A 16,119-nucleotide genomic window follows, 5' to 3' on the forward strand; every position below is an offset into this window, starting at 1 on the left:
AGCCGTAATTTTTAGTGTAAAGACTTGCTCATTTTCTTCAGCAGTACCTGACTCACTGACTTGTTAGCAAAGCAGTTAATAGCCACTGCTGCTCAAGCTCTGTTGGGAAGATCTTTTGAAGCATATGTATACCTAGACTTGTTTTTGCACTAGTTTAAGAAGTAATAAATAACACCAGAAATTATAACTGTGTAGTTAAGACAGTTTCAGAGTGGCATTTCTAAGCCTCTATTTCTTTGACACATCACTTTGAAAAGACTGAATTTCCAGAGGCATTCCCATAACATTTGCCCTTTCAATATTTTCTCCAATTACTTTGACATTTTCTACTATTTATATAAGATAGTTTTATAGTGCTGACACCTCCAAAACATGGTTTGTTTGTTTGTTTGTTAGTTTTTGTGGGCAAACAGCTAGTACTACTGTTCAAAGTTTGACAGTAGGAATTTTCTACTATCTAATTAAACCAAAGCTGCAAGTTTTTTTATTAATGTGCTCATATCCCTCGATTACATGAACTCCTTAAAAAACATGTATATTGCTGATGCATGTGAGTGTCATAAAACTCCTCCAGTAATGGAATGGAAAGTTCATTCAGTTGCCTGTAGTCAAGTGAATAAAATTGTAAAGTGTGGGTCTAAATCAGAGGGACATAGGTAAATTTGTGCTGTTATGAAATCTGCTATCAGAATTTCTTCACAAAGCTGGATGCTGACTTGAAAATAGAACACCCAGTCTTTTTGTTTTTTATCTTCTAAATTTGCTCTTTATTGAGCTTTCAAATGATACAGTAAATGCAATTTTAAATGCTTTTGAATGCTGAGGGATATAAATACTACTCTGAAAGTTAAAACCTAGCTGTTTTTTCTTAATTGTTTACAGCTCATCTGCCCAAAGTTGAGTTGCAGTAAGCTGTTGGAGGCACTCACTGTCAACTGAGAGTGTAAAAAACAAATCCTCGTTGTCTTTACTGATCCCAGGCCTATTTAAGGAACTAACTCCTGAGCAATTTTCTATTTAGAGTAAAATGTAAATTAACAAATAAAGAGAGGGAGAGAAAGTAATTAGAAATTCTAAGTCAGAATATGAAATGAGAAAAGAAAAAAAGAGCGTAAGTCAAGAAAATGGGAGACAAGCAATGTTGGATCAGATTAAATGCAGGCCATAGAGCCAGTCTTGTTTATCTATGTTTGAGAATACAATCCAAAAGAATGGATTAAAAATATCAAAGTGTATTAAAAGCTAATCAATTAATTAACAGGACCTATTTCTTTCTTTCCCTTTCTATTTCTTCTTCCTTCTTTTCTTTCTCTCTAGATTTAAAAATACATTTTCTTATTCAATAAATAAAAATATTTACATTCATGGCTTGCTAGTAGAACCAAAGAAATCTTGATCTCTCTTCTTATGCAGTTGTCTGTGTGAGTGAACGAGTTAACTAGCATTGATTTTGTGTAGTACTTATTTGAAACACTCCTGATTATTTCCACAGCCAGGTCTATACTTTGTTCCTGATCTGGTGAAGTATTTGAGATTTGAATAATCTCTGAGAGTTATTAGACCTACTAGCATCAATTAATGTGGCAATTAGTTCCATAATTAATATGGAAATTATACAGTTTTCAAAGGTGTTTGCAGGTTTCAGTTCAGCATTTACTTCTGTCATCCTTCTCACTGTTTTTTGCTTATGTCTGTATTGTTTCTTCTCTCTTGTTCTGTAGCTGGTCACCACCCAGTGCAAGCTAATACGCAATCCCATTAATTTCCATAAGTGGACATTACACATTGTTGTGCTTTTCACTCAGGATGTGTTGCATCCTATTCTCCTCTTCTATAGTCATTTTAATGAGATTGTTGCTCTCTGAGTTCATACAGTCTACTAGGCTACATTCCATACTGTCTACCAAAACACAAGTGTTCTCAACTGGTGGCCATGCTATACCGTCATCCACACTGTGAACACTTCTACCTTTTTAGGGTTTGAATCCTTAACCAATTTAGGGTTGAACATATTGTATTGATATTGTAATAAGCAAGGCTGAAGGGCATCAGTGCACCGTGCTACCGTATGACTAAATGAGAGAGAGAACCATGATCCACTAATATTTTTAGGTTCCAGGCATCTGGATTATTTAAAGAGAATCCTAATGGAAATTTGTAGCTCAGGTACCTTTGTGAACTTGACCTTTAAGTCTCCTTTGCCTTTCAATGTAGCTATGTAGCTCAAAATGCCAGATTTTGGGTTGGTCTCAGGTGTGAATATCACTTCAAGGGGGGAATCCAGTGTGCTCCTTACTCTGTTGTATTCTGAAGTATTGGAATCATTGAAAAACAGCACTGATTATCAAGACAGGAAGTATCAGAATGCTATTCTGTTAACTAAGACACGTCGTTCCTTTCTCTAAATGTATGCAGATACCAAAATATCCAGCGAACTATTGCAACAGAGCGGACTGAAGATGATGGCGTAGTAAACAACAGGGTGGAGAGAGTTCCCACTGGAGGAGGAAGTGACTCTGAGGCAGAGCCTTCCCAACCAAGCTCAGGTATGTCAAAATAGCTATGGAGGGCATGTTCTGTGCTACTCAGTGTTGGCATTCAGTTTCGAGGAGTGCTGAGGACTAGAATGCCAGCTAATTAAAAGAAAAAAAGGTTTAGCTATGAAGCTACAATCACAATGACAGATAAAAAGGTGCTTTTTTTTTTTTTAACAACTATTAAGACGGAGCATTTTTATTTTAAGGAAGGACGATTTTAAAATGAAATGGAGATGGTGTCTATTTTTGTTCAATGCAGTATAAAAACCGCACTGTTTTATTTTTGCTGCGCTGTGATAAACTGTGGGTCTTTCCGTTTATTGTTTCTGGGCACGGTTTCTGCACTGCTACATTTCTTTCTGTGGACACACCTGCAGTGGCCCTGCCATGGAGTATGGAATATTTGGGGTTTTTTTATGGCTACAGCTTTGTAATAGCTATTAGCAGATCCAAGTCTGGGCTGCCACTGAAGGAGGCACAGCTGTATTTTTACACATCACTAACTATATGACAGTGTCTCATAACAGAGCAGGGAACTGATCTATTTGAAAACTTTCTTGTGGTTAAAGCTCTTTGTAGCCAAATTCTTCCACTTGGCTCATTAGAACTAAACAAGAACTACTGCCAATGTGAAGGAGAAGAAGAGAATGTGTATCCAGAGAAGGATGGAACAGGCAGGGAGCTATTCCACTCTTTTTTGGTGGCAGACATATTTTTTTAAAGCAGTTGCAAAACCATCAGCTGTTTTTATTCAGATAAGAAACATCAACAATCAGACTAATATTCATGTTTTTTGTGGACCCACAAAAATAGCTATCTGCTTTCTTTGAGAAATTGTGCCACCAAAATGAATACAAAGTTCTTTTCCATTGGGTCATTCTCACCCTCCACCTAGGGTTGTCTTCCATGTTTGCTACAGTAAGTAAGTATCTTCTTGCCATCCTTGTATAAAATAGCATTGGCAAAGGGAAAGATTCAGCTTATCTACTTGAATTTTCTGAATGTTCCATACTGAAGAAGAATTCTTCTCTCTAAAATCAACAGTGAGTGAAACCAGTCAGGACCTGAGTAACAGCACTGAACTAAACAGACAGCTGGTAAAAGCTGTTGTGGTCAAACTGTTATTTAGAGATGGCAGTAGTTATGAGCCAGAGTTTTTTAACATCCAGGAGCATCCAGCTCCTGCCCTGTGAGTACAGCAGCACTAACCATAACACCTACAGTTTTGCCAACAGACTCGTCTTGGAAACGCAAGGAGAGTAGGTGCAGGGCAGGATGGTGACATTTTTGTACAGTCACTTTTGTAGCCAAAGTAGAGACCAGATAACAGACAGTCTTTGCCACTGTTAATAAAACTGTGGTTCTTTTGGTTTCTGTCCAGAGATTAGGAGGGAAGGTTCCCTTTCTCCTGTGAATTCTCAAAAAATCACCTTACTGCTGCAGTCTCCAGCTGTGAAGTTTATCACCAATCCTGAGTTCTTCACTGTGCTGCATGCAAACTATGTGAGTAATTACAATTTGCTTTTTCTGAGTCCCAATATTGTGCCCGAGGCCTTCAGGGAGAATGCACAGTGAATTCGAATTGTGTGACTTGGGGTTTGGTTGTTTGTTCTGAGCACAAGGCCAGGTTGAGGACTGCTGCAAGAAAAATCTTGCTAGGATTCTGCCACACATGGGGAATTCCCTGGCACAGAGAAGCTTATTAATTTTATTCTTCCAGAATAAGCAGGAACCCTTGATTTCAGGTTGATGATTCTGTTGTCTGTTCCTGCAGGGAGTTAGGTTGTTACCTTTGGAGCCATGTTCATGAGGAACCTCACTCAGATTGCAAAAAAGTCTCAGGGGAGCAGAGAGAGGGGAAAAGTTATTAACTCCAGTTTGCACTCTCAAGAAGCAGGTAGGCATAAAGCAGTGAAAGAAATTCTGACTCGAGTCAGTGTAGTTATTTTGGAAAAAAAGAAAAAAAAAGAAAAGAACATTAAAATAACTTTTTTTTTTTTTTTAAATTAATACAGTAAATCTGTATGTTTTGTTACAAACCTGATGTGGAGTGGAAAAAGTTTAGTGGTAGGTTTACCACAAGGAAGTAGGTAGGGAAATCTCAAAGAAGATGTAGTTATCAAGTTCCAGTCTTGGTTTCCCTATCTTGAAATGCAGGTTTAGCTAGGCATCCACACATGACTTCTGAATATTTGGAAAATGCTCTATTTCTGGTTAAGGTTGCCCTTTCTTTTTGAAATGAACAGGAATTGAAACACTTGAAGAGTTATCTCAGCACAGTTTTTAGGTAATGACTAATGTCCAGCTTTGGCCATGGCACTGTGTGGATTGAAGCCATCTGTCCTCCAAGCCTCTGCCAGAGCTTATTGCTCCTGAAATCCTGTGGAAGGCGCCTTGTATTTACTCATCTGACATTGCCTGAACTATGTTATGGAGCACACATAATTTCTTCCATTAACTGGGTGATATATCAGGATTTATGTCTGGGAACAGTATCATTTTCATTCAGTATACTTATTTACAGAAGGAGCAAATGTTTCTATACTGATGCAAGAAAAAGTTTGTAAGAGATTTAAGTCTCAGTTTCATTTCTCACTGAAATAAAAAAGTCAAGAGAAGCCTTCAGTTTGGGTTTATTAAATTGTCTCTAATATGGAAGCCATAACAATCTGTTGAAACATCTGTCAAATAGTCGTATAGATTCCACTTGTGCAGAAATAATGACCCACATAACTCCTGGCTTAATGAGTTGTTATATTTTAACAACACACCCCCATTAAAATTTCAAGCTGTTAATTATACCAGTGAAGGTGGGTTTGGAAAACATTATGCAGCAGTTAGAGTTAAAAGGGAAAGGCTGTCATTATGCTGATACTTTATTTCCATTGAGATACATCTACATTACATTCTTGGTTTCTGTAGTGCCGATCAGAGTTATTGATCAGATGAAAATGGAACTTCTGTAACGGAGCAGGCTGGGAACTCAGCAGTTTGTGAGCATAAAGCTTTCCTGAGTTATAATCAGGTCATATTTTCAGGGCAGAATAATATCTCTTTGATTTCACTACATATACCAATGTTTTATCATAATTAAGGCCCTTTGCTGCAAGGAGTATTCCCTTCTCAGCACTACCACAACTATAAACCTTGCGTAATAAAACTAATACTTGTAAATGTTTTATTGCATCGTAGTGGTAAAAATGCATTAGAAGTACACAAAAATTGAGAATTCAAAGCTTTTGGAGCCAGACTCACTGGGCAGATTACATATAGACACACCGGGACTCACTTCACTGGAGACAGGAATTCTCCATTGACCCTTAATTGCTCAAGACAGAGACAGCAGAAAGTATTTCATGTAGAATAATGAAAGCTCTAGTGAGTAATTCAGTCCTTTCAGGTGACCAGTATAACCAGAGCACTAATTTTCTGTCTAGTGAAATGCTCAGAAGGAATGCACATTTTCTGTGAAGTTTCCTACCCTGCCTTGAACTTTTCCCCTGGAATAAAGGTCCAAGAGTAGTGTCCTGTGGATGAGAAAAAGTGTTGCCATGACCTGTGTATTTTGTGGAACTGTGTCACTGAACACACTACGGCCACAAATACAGTTCAGTTTGGCTCCTTTTCTGCACCTGGATCAGCACTAACTCACTCAGATTTAAGAGGATGTTCTCCTAGGAGGTGTCTTTAGTGTTCATGGTGAGATATGACTACCTGGCTTCAGGATGGTATCCATGTGACTCATAAAAACATCTCCATCTGACAGGCTTTTTAGTCAGTGCAGAAACAAATACTCAGTTCCAGGAAGCAATTGATATCTTCCAAAAATAGGCAATTGAATGTGTCTGTTTCAGTCCTGTCACTATAAAATGACAATAAATAAGGTAGCAAAGTCACATACAGACACCTACACTGCAGTCCTCTTCAGCTGATGAATCCTACCAAAAGCATCTTAATTTTAGTGACACCATAAACACATGTTCACAGCGATCTGTGCACCTTTCTTGGATCATCCAGTCACACAAGCAGCCTTTCTGCTAGTCTATGAAAGAAATGAAACAGGCACAACTACAACATATTGAGTAGGTGGTGTTTTAGCTAACTGTTTTTTTGGAGTGCTTTATGAAGCAGTTTATATGGAGAGTAACTGTGCACAGTATGGAGGGATGTTTGGCTTTCCAGATTACATTTCTTACTTCTAAATGTTTGTGTAAAACAGTTGTTCAATTTAATGCAACTCTCACAGCATGTGTTTCATTTCTTTGGACAGATGCCCCAGAAATAACTAAACGTCATTTTGACATCAGAACTGTTTTTTTCTCACTTCTATTTTCCTTTTCAAAGAGTGCCTATCGAGTCTTCACTAACAGTACCTGTTTGAAGCATATGATTCTGAAGATCCGTAGAGATGCTCGTAATTTTGAGCGCTATCAGCACAACAGAGACCTTGTAAATTTTATCAACATGTTTGCTGATACCCGACTAGAGCTTCCTCGTGGCTGGGAAATAAAAACTGACCAGCAGGGCAAGGTAAGAGTGCCAACAAAACAAATCACTTGTTTAACACGGCACATCAGGCTACATGGTCTCTGACGGTCCCCTCATTCTTATCTCAAAAATGGTAAAAATTTGGATTAAACAACACTTACACCAAGCAGAGTTATTTTAAAAGCAGGGTAAAAAGCATCAGGAACAAATGTTGTAGAGCATAGTGGTAACCTGGCTTCCTGTGGAATGTCACAGCATATCTGAGAAAGTACTGAACTAATAAAGATTTCATCCAGAGTACAGATCTGTCATGACAGTGACAGTGTCTGCTTCCATGAGGCTTTGCTACCAAATAAGCAGTGTTACCTAGTGATTTTATTCTCTTCCACCTTGTTTACCTCATGGCTATTATATGTAATTTTGAGCTCCATGTATTTCCCAAGATCTGTTCTAAATTTGGCTAAGAAAATCCTATTATTTGAAGATACTAACAGGGGATTTCTGACACGCAGTTTCTAGTGATTTTCACTGTATGTTGCCACAGTTGCTGGCTTTCTTCTTCCAAAAATAACCACTCCACATTGTTCCTGTATATTTCAGTCTTTCTTCGTTGACCACAACAGTCGTGCTACCACATTCATAGATCCCAGGATCCCACTGCAGAATGGTCGTCTCCCTAATCACTTGACTCACAGGCAACATCTTCAGCGGCTTCGTAGCTACAGTGCTGGAGAGGTAACCATGCTTGTATCAACACTGATCCCTTTTCACAGCAGTCAGTTTAAAATGTGTTGGGAAAAAGGTCTTGTGGGTTTTTATCTTCCAAAGAAGTAAGAGTTCTTTCTGAAGGGTTGCTGATAATGAAGATTTACATTTTTACCATTTTCAGAATAAAATAATAAACAAGTAAACTAAAAATCACAGTGAAATGATGACAAAACAGATTTTAAAAGAATCCATGTTTGACATCCTTGCCTTGCTTCAGTAAAGGCAAGCCACTCATTATTTGTATACTTGGATACTTCATCAGCCTTGTATCTTTCTTCATTCTCCACTGTGACACTGTGCTCTGAAGAGATATACTCCCTCGCAGGTGCAGCAATGCATATTAAGGTCTGCTTCCCTAACCTTCAAATCATGCTAAGCAGTCTTTCCTATGTTTCATGGATATGACTTCTATCACTGAGTAGCGTGGGCAGGATAGCAGGTGCATAAATCCTGTTTTTGTTTAGTGGAGTTAAGGAGGGAAGGGTGCTAGCAATCAGATTCTTCATGCTGTTGAAGATTTGTGAAGATTGCAGGTGAATGGGAGTAGATATGCATAAGGGCCACAGGGTCTATCTCCTGCAGAAAATCATCAGAAGTGTTAGTGAAATTGATATTGACATTTGTTCCAGCGGGACTAGTCTGAACACTTCCTACTACCGAAGGTACTTAGAATCAAGGGCAGGCAAGACATAAGTAGCTTTGATGGAGTTTTGGAATTTTGTGTGAATACTGCACAGTATTTTCTGAAGATTGAAGTCATCAGTGTCTCTTTCAGTCCTATTCTCCCACCAGTTCAGCAACTTTCCTCTGCCAGCAGCCTGCACTTTAATGTTTTTATTGTAACTGATTCAAGTGATATGAATGTGAAAGCCACCTCTGTGGTGATCCATATTTAGGCTCATACTTTCCTGAGTCTTGCTTACAAATTCACCCAGTCAAAGACAGAAACACTGCTCCTAACACAAGAAATACACTTAGTTCTTCACATGGTTGCAGGACTGGCAGAAACAAAATGTCATGTACATGGAAGAGAGTAGAGAGAGTAATGACTCTGAGGGAACTGTGAACTCTTCATCAAGGGCACTGATCTGGCATGATTAGCCAGTGAAACGGAGCTGCCTTCTGTCTATGCAGCTATCAGTGTTGGCACTCTCACTGGCTCAGTGGCCCAGATCTCATGGTGCTTATGCACCCCTGTCATAGCCTTTAGTTTCCCCTCTGGGAATATTTGCTCCTCCACTGGAAGCATTCCCAAGGTCTTTAGATCAGTGCCTGAAAGCACACCACTTACAAGGAAAAGATTCAAATATTTGTAACTTGGCCCATGAAACTTTGTGGTCCATGCTATTTCTTCACAGTATGTTTGGATGTCTTTTTTTCCTATAAATCACAGAACTGTAGAATTTCATGTACTGGAGTGAGATCTTTAACTTACAGAATCACAGAATTGCAGGGGTTGGAAGGTTCCTCAAGAGATCAAGTACAACCCTCCTGATAAAGCAGGTACCCTGCCATAGGTCACACAGGTAGGTGTCCACCCAGGTCTCGAATATCTCCATAGAAGGAAACTCCACAAGCTCTCTGGGCAACCTGTTCCGGTGTTCCATCACTCTTACTGTAAAGAAGTTCTTCCACATGTTTGTATGGAACTTCCTACACTTGAGTTTGTAGACCATTACTTCTTGTCCTATTGCTATGCAGTGCTGAGAAGAGCCCGGCCTCATCCGTTTGCCTTTAGATCTTTATAAACATTGATCAGAGCCTCCCTCAGTCATCTTTTCCCCAGGCTGAACAGACCCATGTTACGCAGACTTTCCTCATATGGGAGCTGCTCCAGGCCCTTGCTCATTCTTGTGGCCCTTTGCTGCGCTCCTTCCAGGAGAACCCTGTCTTTTTTTAACTGGGGAGCTCAGATCTGGACACAGTATTCTAATTGTGGCCTCACCAGGGAGAGTAAACGGAGAGGATCACCTCCCTTGACCTGCTGCCATGTTCTTTTGAACACACAGCACGATACCATTGGCCTTCTTGGCCACAAGGGCATGCTGCTTGCTCATGGCCAACCTGTTGTCCACCAGGACCCCCAGATCCAGCCAGTTGGCTCGTGAGGATGTGAAATGGAGACCTAGGGAGAAGGAGAGAAGATTTAGCTCAGCACAGAGGAGTTGTGTCTTTGGGCCAAGACTCAGAGAAAGTGACTGTGAGAGCAGAGTACAACGCAAGGCTATTGCTTAACAGAGGTGAAGAGGAGACAAGACTAGTTCCACAGCCGAGGTTTTCATTACGCTTACACAGCTTTTGACAAAAACATAGATGCTGTTTAAATTGCATCAATCCCTGTGGCACTCATTGCATTGCAGTTAGTACATTGTATATGACCTGTTTGAAAGTTCAGTCATAAATTGCCTGTTTTTAAAGGTGAAAGGGATTGGACCAAGATTAGCACATCAGCCCATTAAGTAGAGCAGGCTTGACTGTTCTCCCTGACACTGGAATAACTCTCTTGTAGCTGGCAGATGTATACCAATATAAAAATTGGGTACAAGCACAATCATAATTAAGTCACAGATAAAAATTTTCACTGTGCACTTTCACAACAGTTTTGTGTTTTCAATTACAGTATGTTTAATCAGAATCATCAAGAGTTTTTATTGTTCAGCCTTTCTGTTGACATGTATGAAGTACATTGACTGGTGTCTTGTTACACATAAACTTTTTATTCTTTATGTGCTCCAAAGGCAACTTGCCAGTCACATTTAGCTTCTCGGTTTTCATTTATGTCCAGCTGGAAGACCTGGCATTTGGCCATAATACTGAAAATGGATTGGCACTACTTACTTGTATGCATTTAAAATATTGGAGTAGAGGCAATTTCTTCCAGAAGTAGTTGCCAAGTACTACAGTTTGTGCAGCAAGAAGGAATCATCCCAGTAGAACGACAATTGGAATCCATACACATCTTGTCTTGACATGGATTTTTTAGCAGTGCTCCTCTGTTGGCTTTCCTGTGGCCACACTTTGTCCAAGTGTGTCCTTGTCATATATGAGGGAGGTGCATTCCCCTCAGTTTGTACTATCCCACATGCAATTACACAGCAAGTAACAACACACTGAAGACAAATTGCTGTTGTTGTACTGGGCTTTTAATATCTTTTTAATATTTTAATATCCTCAGATCTAAGTGTCTGCCCACCTTCTAATGTATCCGCCTTCCTGACATGAATCCCTCCTCTAGATGCTGTGTTTAGGACAGTGGCATTCTTTAAGTCTCTGAATTAAGTAGCAGTGATAAATTTCCCCTTTATTCCTCCTTATTTACCTACTTTTTAGTTGATGTTCTTTTTCTCAGCATATACAATTCAGTATCTGTTTCTGGTTATGCAAGTTAGGCAAAAGCCCTTTTCTGACCTGTGCTCAGCAGAGTTATATCATGCTCGTATTATTCCAATACTGAATGTCCTTTCAACAATACAGAGAGAACACTTGCAATGTTGTGGGTTTTTTCTTTTACAAATTAACATTGCTGTAAAAATTTTTACATAAATACAGTTATGCTAGAACAAGATACTGTATAATATGGCAGAGATTTTTTTTTCACTGACAGAGAACTCCATCACTGTAAGGTGTAACCTGCATTTACTTCGAGACTCTGTTGCCTTCACTGTAGCACAGAAGAGGGATGATAACTGGATAATAGTGTCCCTCCATTTGGGAACACAACATTACATATTTTTAAGCTGACTGAAGTGTAAAGCTATAATTGTCATGCAGACTTTCTGTCCTCCAGTCAGTCAGCAGAATGAAACCACTCTGAAAGTCACGAAAGTAAAAATAAAAAACGTTTTTACTAATTGATGTGCTGCCAATTTGCCATTTGCCCATTCTTCCCCTTTCCTCCTTTGTTGTAGGCTTCTGAAGTCTCTCGGAACAGAGGAGTTACTCTGTTGGCCAGACCAGGCAATAGTCTCGTAACAGCTATTCGAAACCAGCATCATTATGAGACATTACCTCTGGGTAAGCCAAGTTTCTCTTTTCAAAGCAGAGCTCACAGAAAAGCTTTTAGAACAATTTGTCACTCACACGCACAGCTCCGTGCTGTCCCTTGGCTCACTGGCAGTGCAGTCAGTGGGCCCCTGCATCATCGCAGTAATGTCCTGAAGGCCCCCTCAGTAGTAAATAAAGCCTCTGTATTGCTTTTTTCCTTTTCTAGCTTACAATGACAAGATTGTTGCATTTCTACGCCAACCTAACATTTTTGAGATGCTGCAAGAGCGTCAGCCCAGTTTGGCCAGAAACCATGCACTCAGGTACTGCTTTGTTCCACATTGCTGACACCAAATTCCATACATTATTTACTGTAGTGAAAGAAAGCAAATTCAACTAACTATTGCAAAAAAATCCAGAACTGCCACTAAGTATCACTGAACAGCAGAAACTGTCTTCTTCTGCAGTTATCACCTTGCTTCTTAGAAGATAGCATTAACATGCAATTTTGATGAGAGTGAGCAGCAAAAAGCGAGTAATTTCAATAGAAGGATTTTCCCTTATGGTCAGATTTATACTCAAGCCAAGGACATAGTCATTCCAGATTTTATAAGCAGCAATATTATGAAGTACTCCTGTCTTAACTCCTTCACCTGACTTAAAATTAGTCTTTCCTAAGTAATTAAATTGTATCTCTGTTTTTATTACACCCATTTCTTTTCTGTTAGGTGTAAAAAAAGAAAAAAAAAAAAAAAAAAGAAAGAAATCAGAACTAAAAGCCAATACAATTTTAAATTCATTCTAATTCCAGAAGTTAGATTAATTGTTTTGGCCTAGAACCTGAGCTGGTTTTAGTCAGTCTCAGCCATACCAATGTACACCAGCACAGAGCTTGGCCGAAAGGTTTAGTTTGCTCTGCACAGTGAAAAGTGCAGCTGGGACCTGGTAAAGAAGCAAAGGAGGAGGAAGAGAAGAGTCTTCAAGATCTTGTAGCCAACTTTCTGCTGTTGACTCATAATTTAAACTTGAGAGCCTGATAAAGAGTTCTGTGGGGGTAAGGATTAGACTTGCTTCCTGAAGGAATTAATACATGCAAATAAAATGAGAAAGAAAGAATGAAAACTGCTGCTTATATTCAAGATGTACATTTCTGTAACTGAGAATTTTTTATCTTCACTATCAAATTATTCCAGACTTTTTTTTCCCAGCTGTAATTTGAATTCTCATTTCTCAGAGAACAGATGATGGTTTTATGTCCTTCAGAGCAGAGAACAAAATTGACTAGGGAAAGGAATACACAGCTTAGTATTAAGATCTGTAACAAGATGTTGAGCCTCCAAGTCATTGCTTTGATTGAAGCTTAGGTTGGGAGTAATCCCAAACTACAATCTAATGCTCGCATAGCAGACCTTGAGCAAACTCCTAGGGGGCAAATGTCCATCTTTCACAGGTTTGACTCTGCCCCATCCAGAGAAGTACATCTTTGACTTTACATAGAATCTTGATATTTTGATGCTTGTTATTCTTGGATACAGCAGTGCTACAGAAACATGCTGGCAGATTGGGATGTAGCTCTGTGTTTTTCATGGGTCTGACCTACTGTTGGGATCCTATCTGTGCTTTCCATCCTTGTTAGAATTCATTTAAAGCAGCAAAATGCATGATTTTATACATACACCATGTAACAACTTTGATTATCAATTGGTATCATATTCTTGATATTCTAGTGTGGTTTTTACCAGCTGGAATGGACAGAGGTACAGGAAGTGGTATTATATGAAATACTGTTAATGAAAGGAGATATCTTAGTTGTAACCTTAAACTAGAAGTCTGTCTGTCAGTGACAGTAGCTATAATATTACACATGGGCTTAGAAGGTGAAGAATTATTTTGTTTTCTGAAATATGGTAGAATATCTTTGGCTTTAGGATCAGGCAACTGACTGATATAAATAGATTATTTTTTTACTAGTTTTTAGTGTGATTAGCAAATTAATCAGGCAGTTAAACTGTCTGCCATTTTTTTTAAAGAGAGAAACAGGAACTGGCAAAAAGCTGAGGAATAATGATTTTATGTCTAACTCATGCCTTGATTGTGGCATGTTCTCTTCACCTTTTTCTTTCATTCTCCTCTTGTCAATAATATTATTTATGTTTCAGGGAGAAGATCCATTATATTCGGACAGAGGGTACTCATGGGCTTGAAAAGTTGTCCTGTGATGCAGATTTAGTAATTCTGCTGAGGTAAGAAATTTGATCAAAAGCATAATATTGTTTCTAAATCTTCCAGACCATTTGTAATTAAAATAAGATTTGTTGTTACTGAGAGTCACTCAAAATAATTCAGCCAGTGTCTATCATTCCATTCTTACTTCCTGAAAGGCAGCCTCCATCAGTGCAACAAACTCCATCCACAGTCAGCTCAATTACTTCAGCTGTTGTCATCAAAAAGCAGATAAAAACAATCAAGCAAAAATGTTTCATTTTAAAGTTGTTTTGTTTTTACAAAAGGAAGGAAAAAACCCTCTTTCACAATACAACTAAGTAATGTAGCTGCTCGTAAAATTGCTAATTTTAGTACAGTAATGCTGTCCATACACACAGCCACATCCCACAAATGAACCTTCAAGTGCAGTAAATGTTGTTTGGGTAAAAAGACTTCTATTGGGACTGCAGAGCTTGCTCTTTATGTGCTAACTACTGTTTTTTAGCACAGTTAAGGACTTTCGTGTTGTTTTGAGTTTACATGGAAAATGTCGCATTACCTCATGTGATGAACATGTACGAAACCTCTCTCTATCACTTTTTACACACAGCCTTTTTGAAGAAGATATCATGTCCTACATACCACTCCAGGCCACTTTCCATCCTGGTTACAGTTTCTCTCCTCGCTGCTCACCCTGCTCATCACCCCAAAATTCTCCAGGTAAGGGAATGGGAAAAATAACTCAAAATCTTGCAGTCTTGGTATTTATTCTAAGAAATATGAAAGAACAGATGGAGAACCAGCATGAATTGTTAACCTGTTAAGTCCAGTGCCCACTCCAAGTCTGCTTTTTTGCTGGATCAGTTGCCATTGCTGTTACATGTCTGTTGAAATGTTAGCAGTAGCTAGAACACACAAATCAAGAATTGCACATGTGGAAGAATGCATTTTGCTGCTTTTCATATATCTGGGGAGGATTAAGATAAAAAGAGAATAATGTGCTTCAAATATAACTTGCTGACATGGAAGCACATTCGTGTTATGTGACAAGAGCAAAGAGCGACATCCAAATCAAAGGCTTATTGCAGTACTTTAATAGTTCTCCTGTAGAGTTAACTCACCTCCAGTTTGTGTTCCAAATACTTCACCTCTTTCCAAGACTCATCTATTTTAAGACCCGATGGAATTATCTTGATCATCCTGTCTGACCTCCTGTGTTGAGAACTTTAGTTTGACAGGAAACTCATTTTCCACAAAGACATGCAGTCTGAGGTTATTTCCAGCTGTGGTATGTCTCTGTAGTTATTGTTTATGCTATAGAAATTTGAGGAGCTGATGTCTCCATTTTGCCAAGATACACACCACCTCACTGCAGTCTCACTGCATGGCTGTGTTCAGTGGTCACTGTTAGAGAAATTTACAGAAATGTGATCTGGAGAAATCCATTTTTGGCTGATATTTGAAAACATCCACGTGTATTATCTGATTTCAAACAAAATTGTTGGACAAGAGATGTCCAAATCTCAGGGATGGCTATGCAAAAATGAATTTTCTTTTATGCCAAGAAGTTAGATGCTGAGCCTTTGTCTCCAAGAGACCAGTGTTTTGTCAGAATGCTCTATTGTCATGAATGAGTTTGAACATCGTTGAGAATAAATGTAGCCCCTTTCCTCTGCGTCAGGACAGATCAGAAACAGGTCTACTGCAAGACCAAGTCTAGGTATTTGGCAAGAAGATGCCTTTCAGAAATGCACAGATCTTTCTTGTTTTTGTGAAAACAAAAGAGCAAATATTAATTTGTGGCAACATGCTGTCTGCTTGCTTATTTTTGCCACTGCCTTCATATCCCTTGAGAGCCACAATTCCCTTACATTCTGAGGGACAAAAAGTCTAACAAAAGTGTCGCAAGAGATTCTCCTTGCACAGCATGTAAATACTCCTTTCTGTTTTACTGGCACAGACTTAGTAATGTGCTTTCCTCCTGGCAATCATGGTACTTTGTGCTCCCACTAAATGTGTTTGATTTTTTTTTACCTTCCTATGGAGAACTTTCTGCCAGAATTCTCATATAAGAGCTTGTTTATATTGTCTTTTCTAATGAGAAAGGGAAATGGGATTTTAAGGATCCGTTCTTTGA

The 16,119-nt window shown here is 38.9% G+C and overlaps 1 protein-coding gene across 6 annotated transcripts in view; it reads left to right on the top strand.

Moving 5' to 3' along the window:
* HECW1 (HECT, C2 and WW domain containing E3 ubiquitin protein ligase 1) overlaps positions 1-16,119 on the top strand; it is a 230,445-nt gene that overhangs the window by 179,796 nt on the left and 34,530 nt on the right. For all 6 annotated transcript variants that reach the window (XM_052698978.1, XM_052698976.1, XM_052698974.1 and 3 more), the window contains 8 exons: positions 2,416-2,546; positions 3,919-4,040; positions 6,882-7,067; positions 7,626-7,760; positions 11,702-11,807; positions 12,004-12,100; positions 13,937-14,020; positions 14,593-14,702. In XM_052698978.1, the coding sequence (XP_052554938.1) occupies positions 2,416-2,546; positions 3,919-4,040; positions 6,882-7,067; positions 7,626-7,760; positions 11,702-11,807; positions 12,004-12,100; positions 13,937-14,020; positions 14,593-14,702 (971 nt within the window). The remainder of the gene's footprint in view (positions 1-2,415; positions 2,547-3,918; positions 4,041-6,881; positions 7,068-7,625; positions 7,761-11,701; positions 11,808-12,003; positions 12,101-13,936; positions 14,021-14,592; positions 14,703-16,119) is intronic.

The sequence above is a fragment of the Tympanuchus pallidicinctus genome, unplaced genomic scaffold (assembly GCF_026119805.1).
Source record: "Tympanuchus pallidicinctus isolate F22 unplaced genomic scaffold, pur_lepc_1.0 scaffold34, whole genome shotgun sequence".
In the NCBI taxonomy this organism is placed as follows: domain Eukaryota; kingdom Metazoa; phylum Chordata; class Aves; order Galliformes; family Phasianidae; genus Tympanuchus; species Tympanuchus pallidicinctus.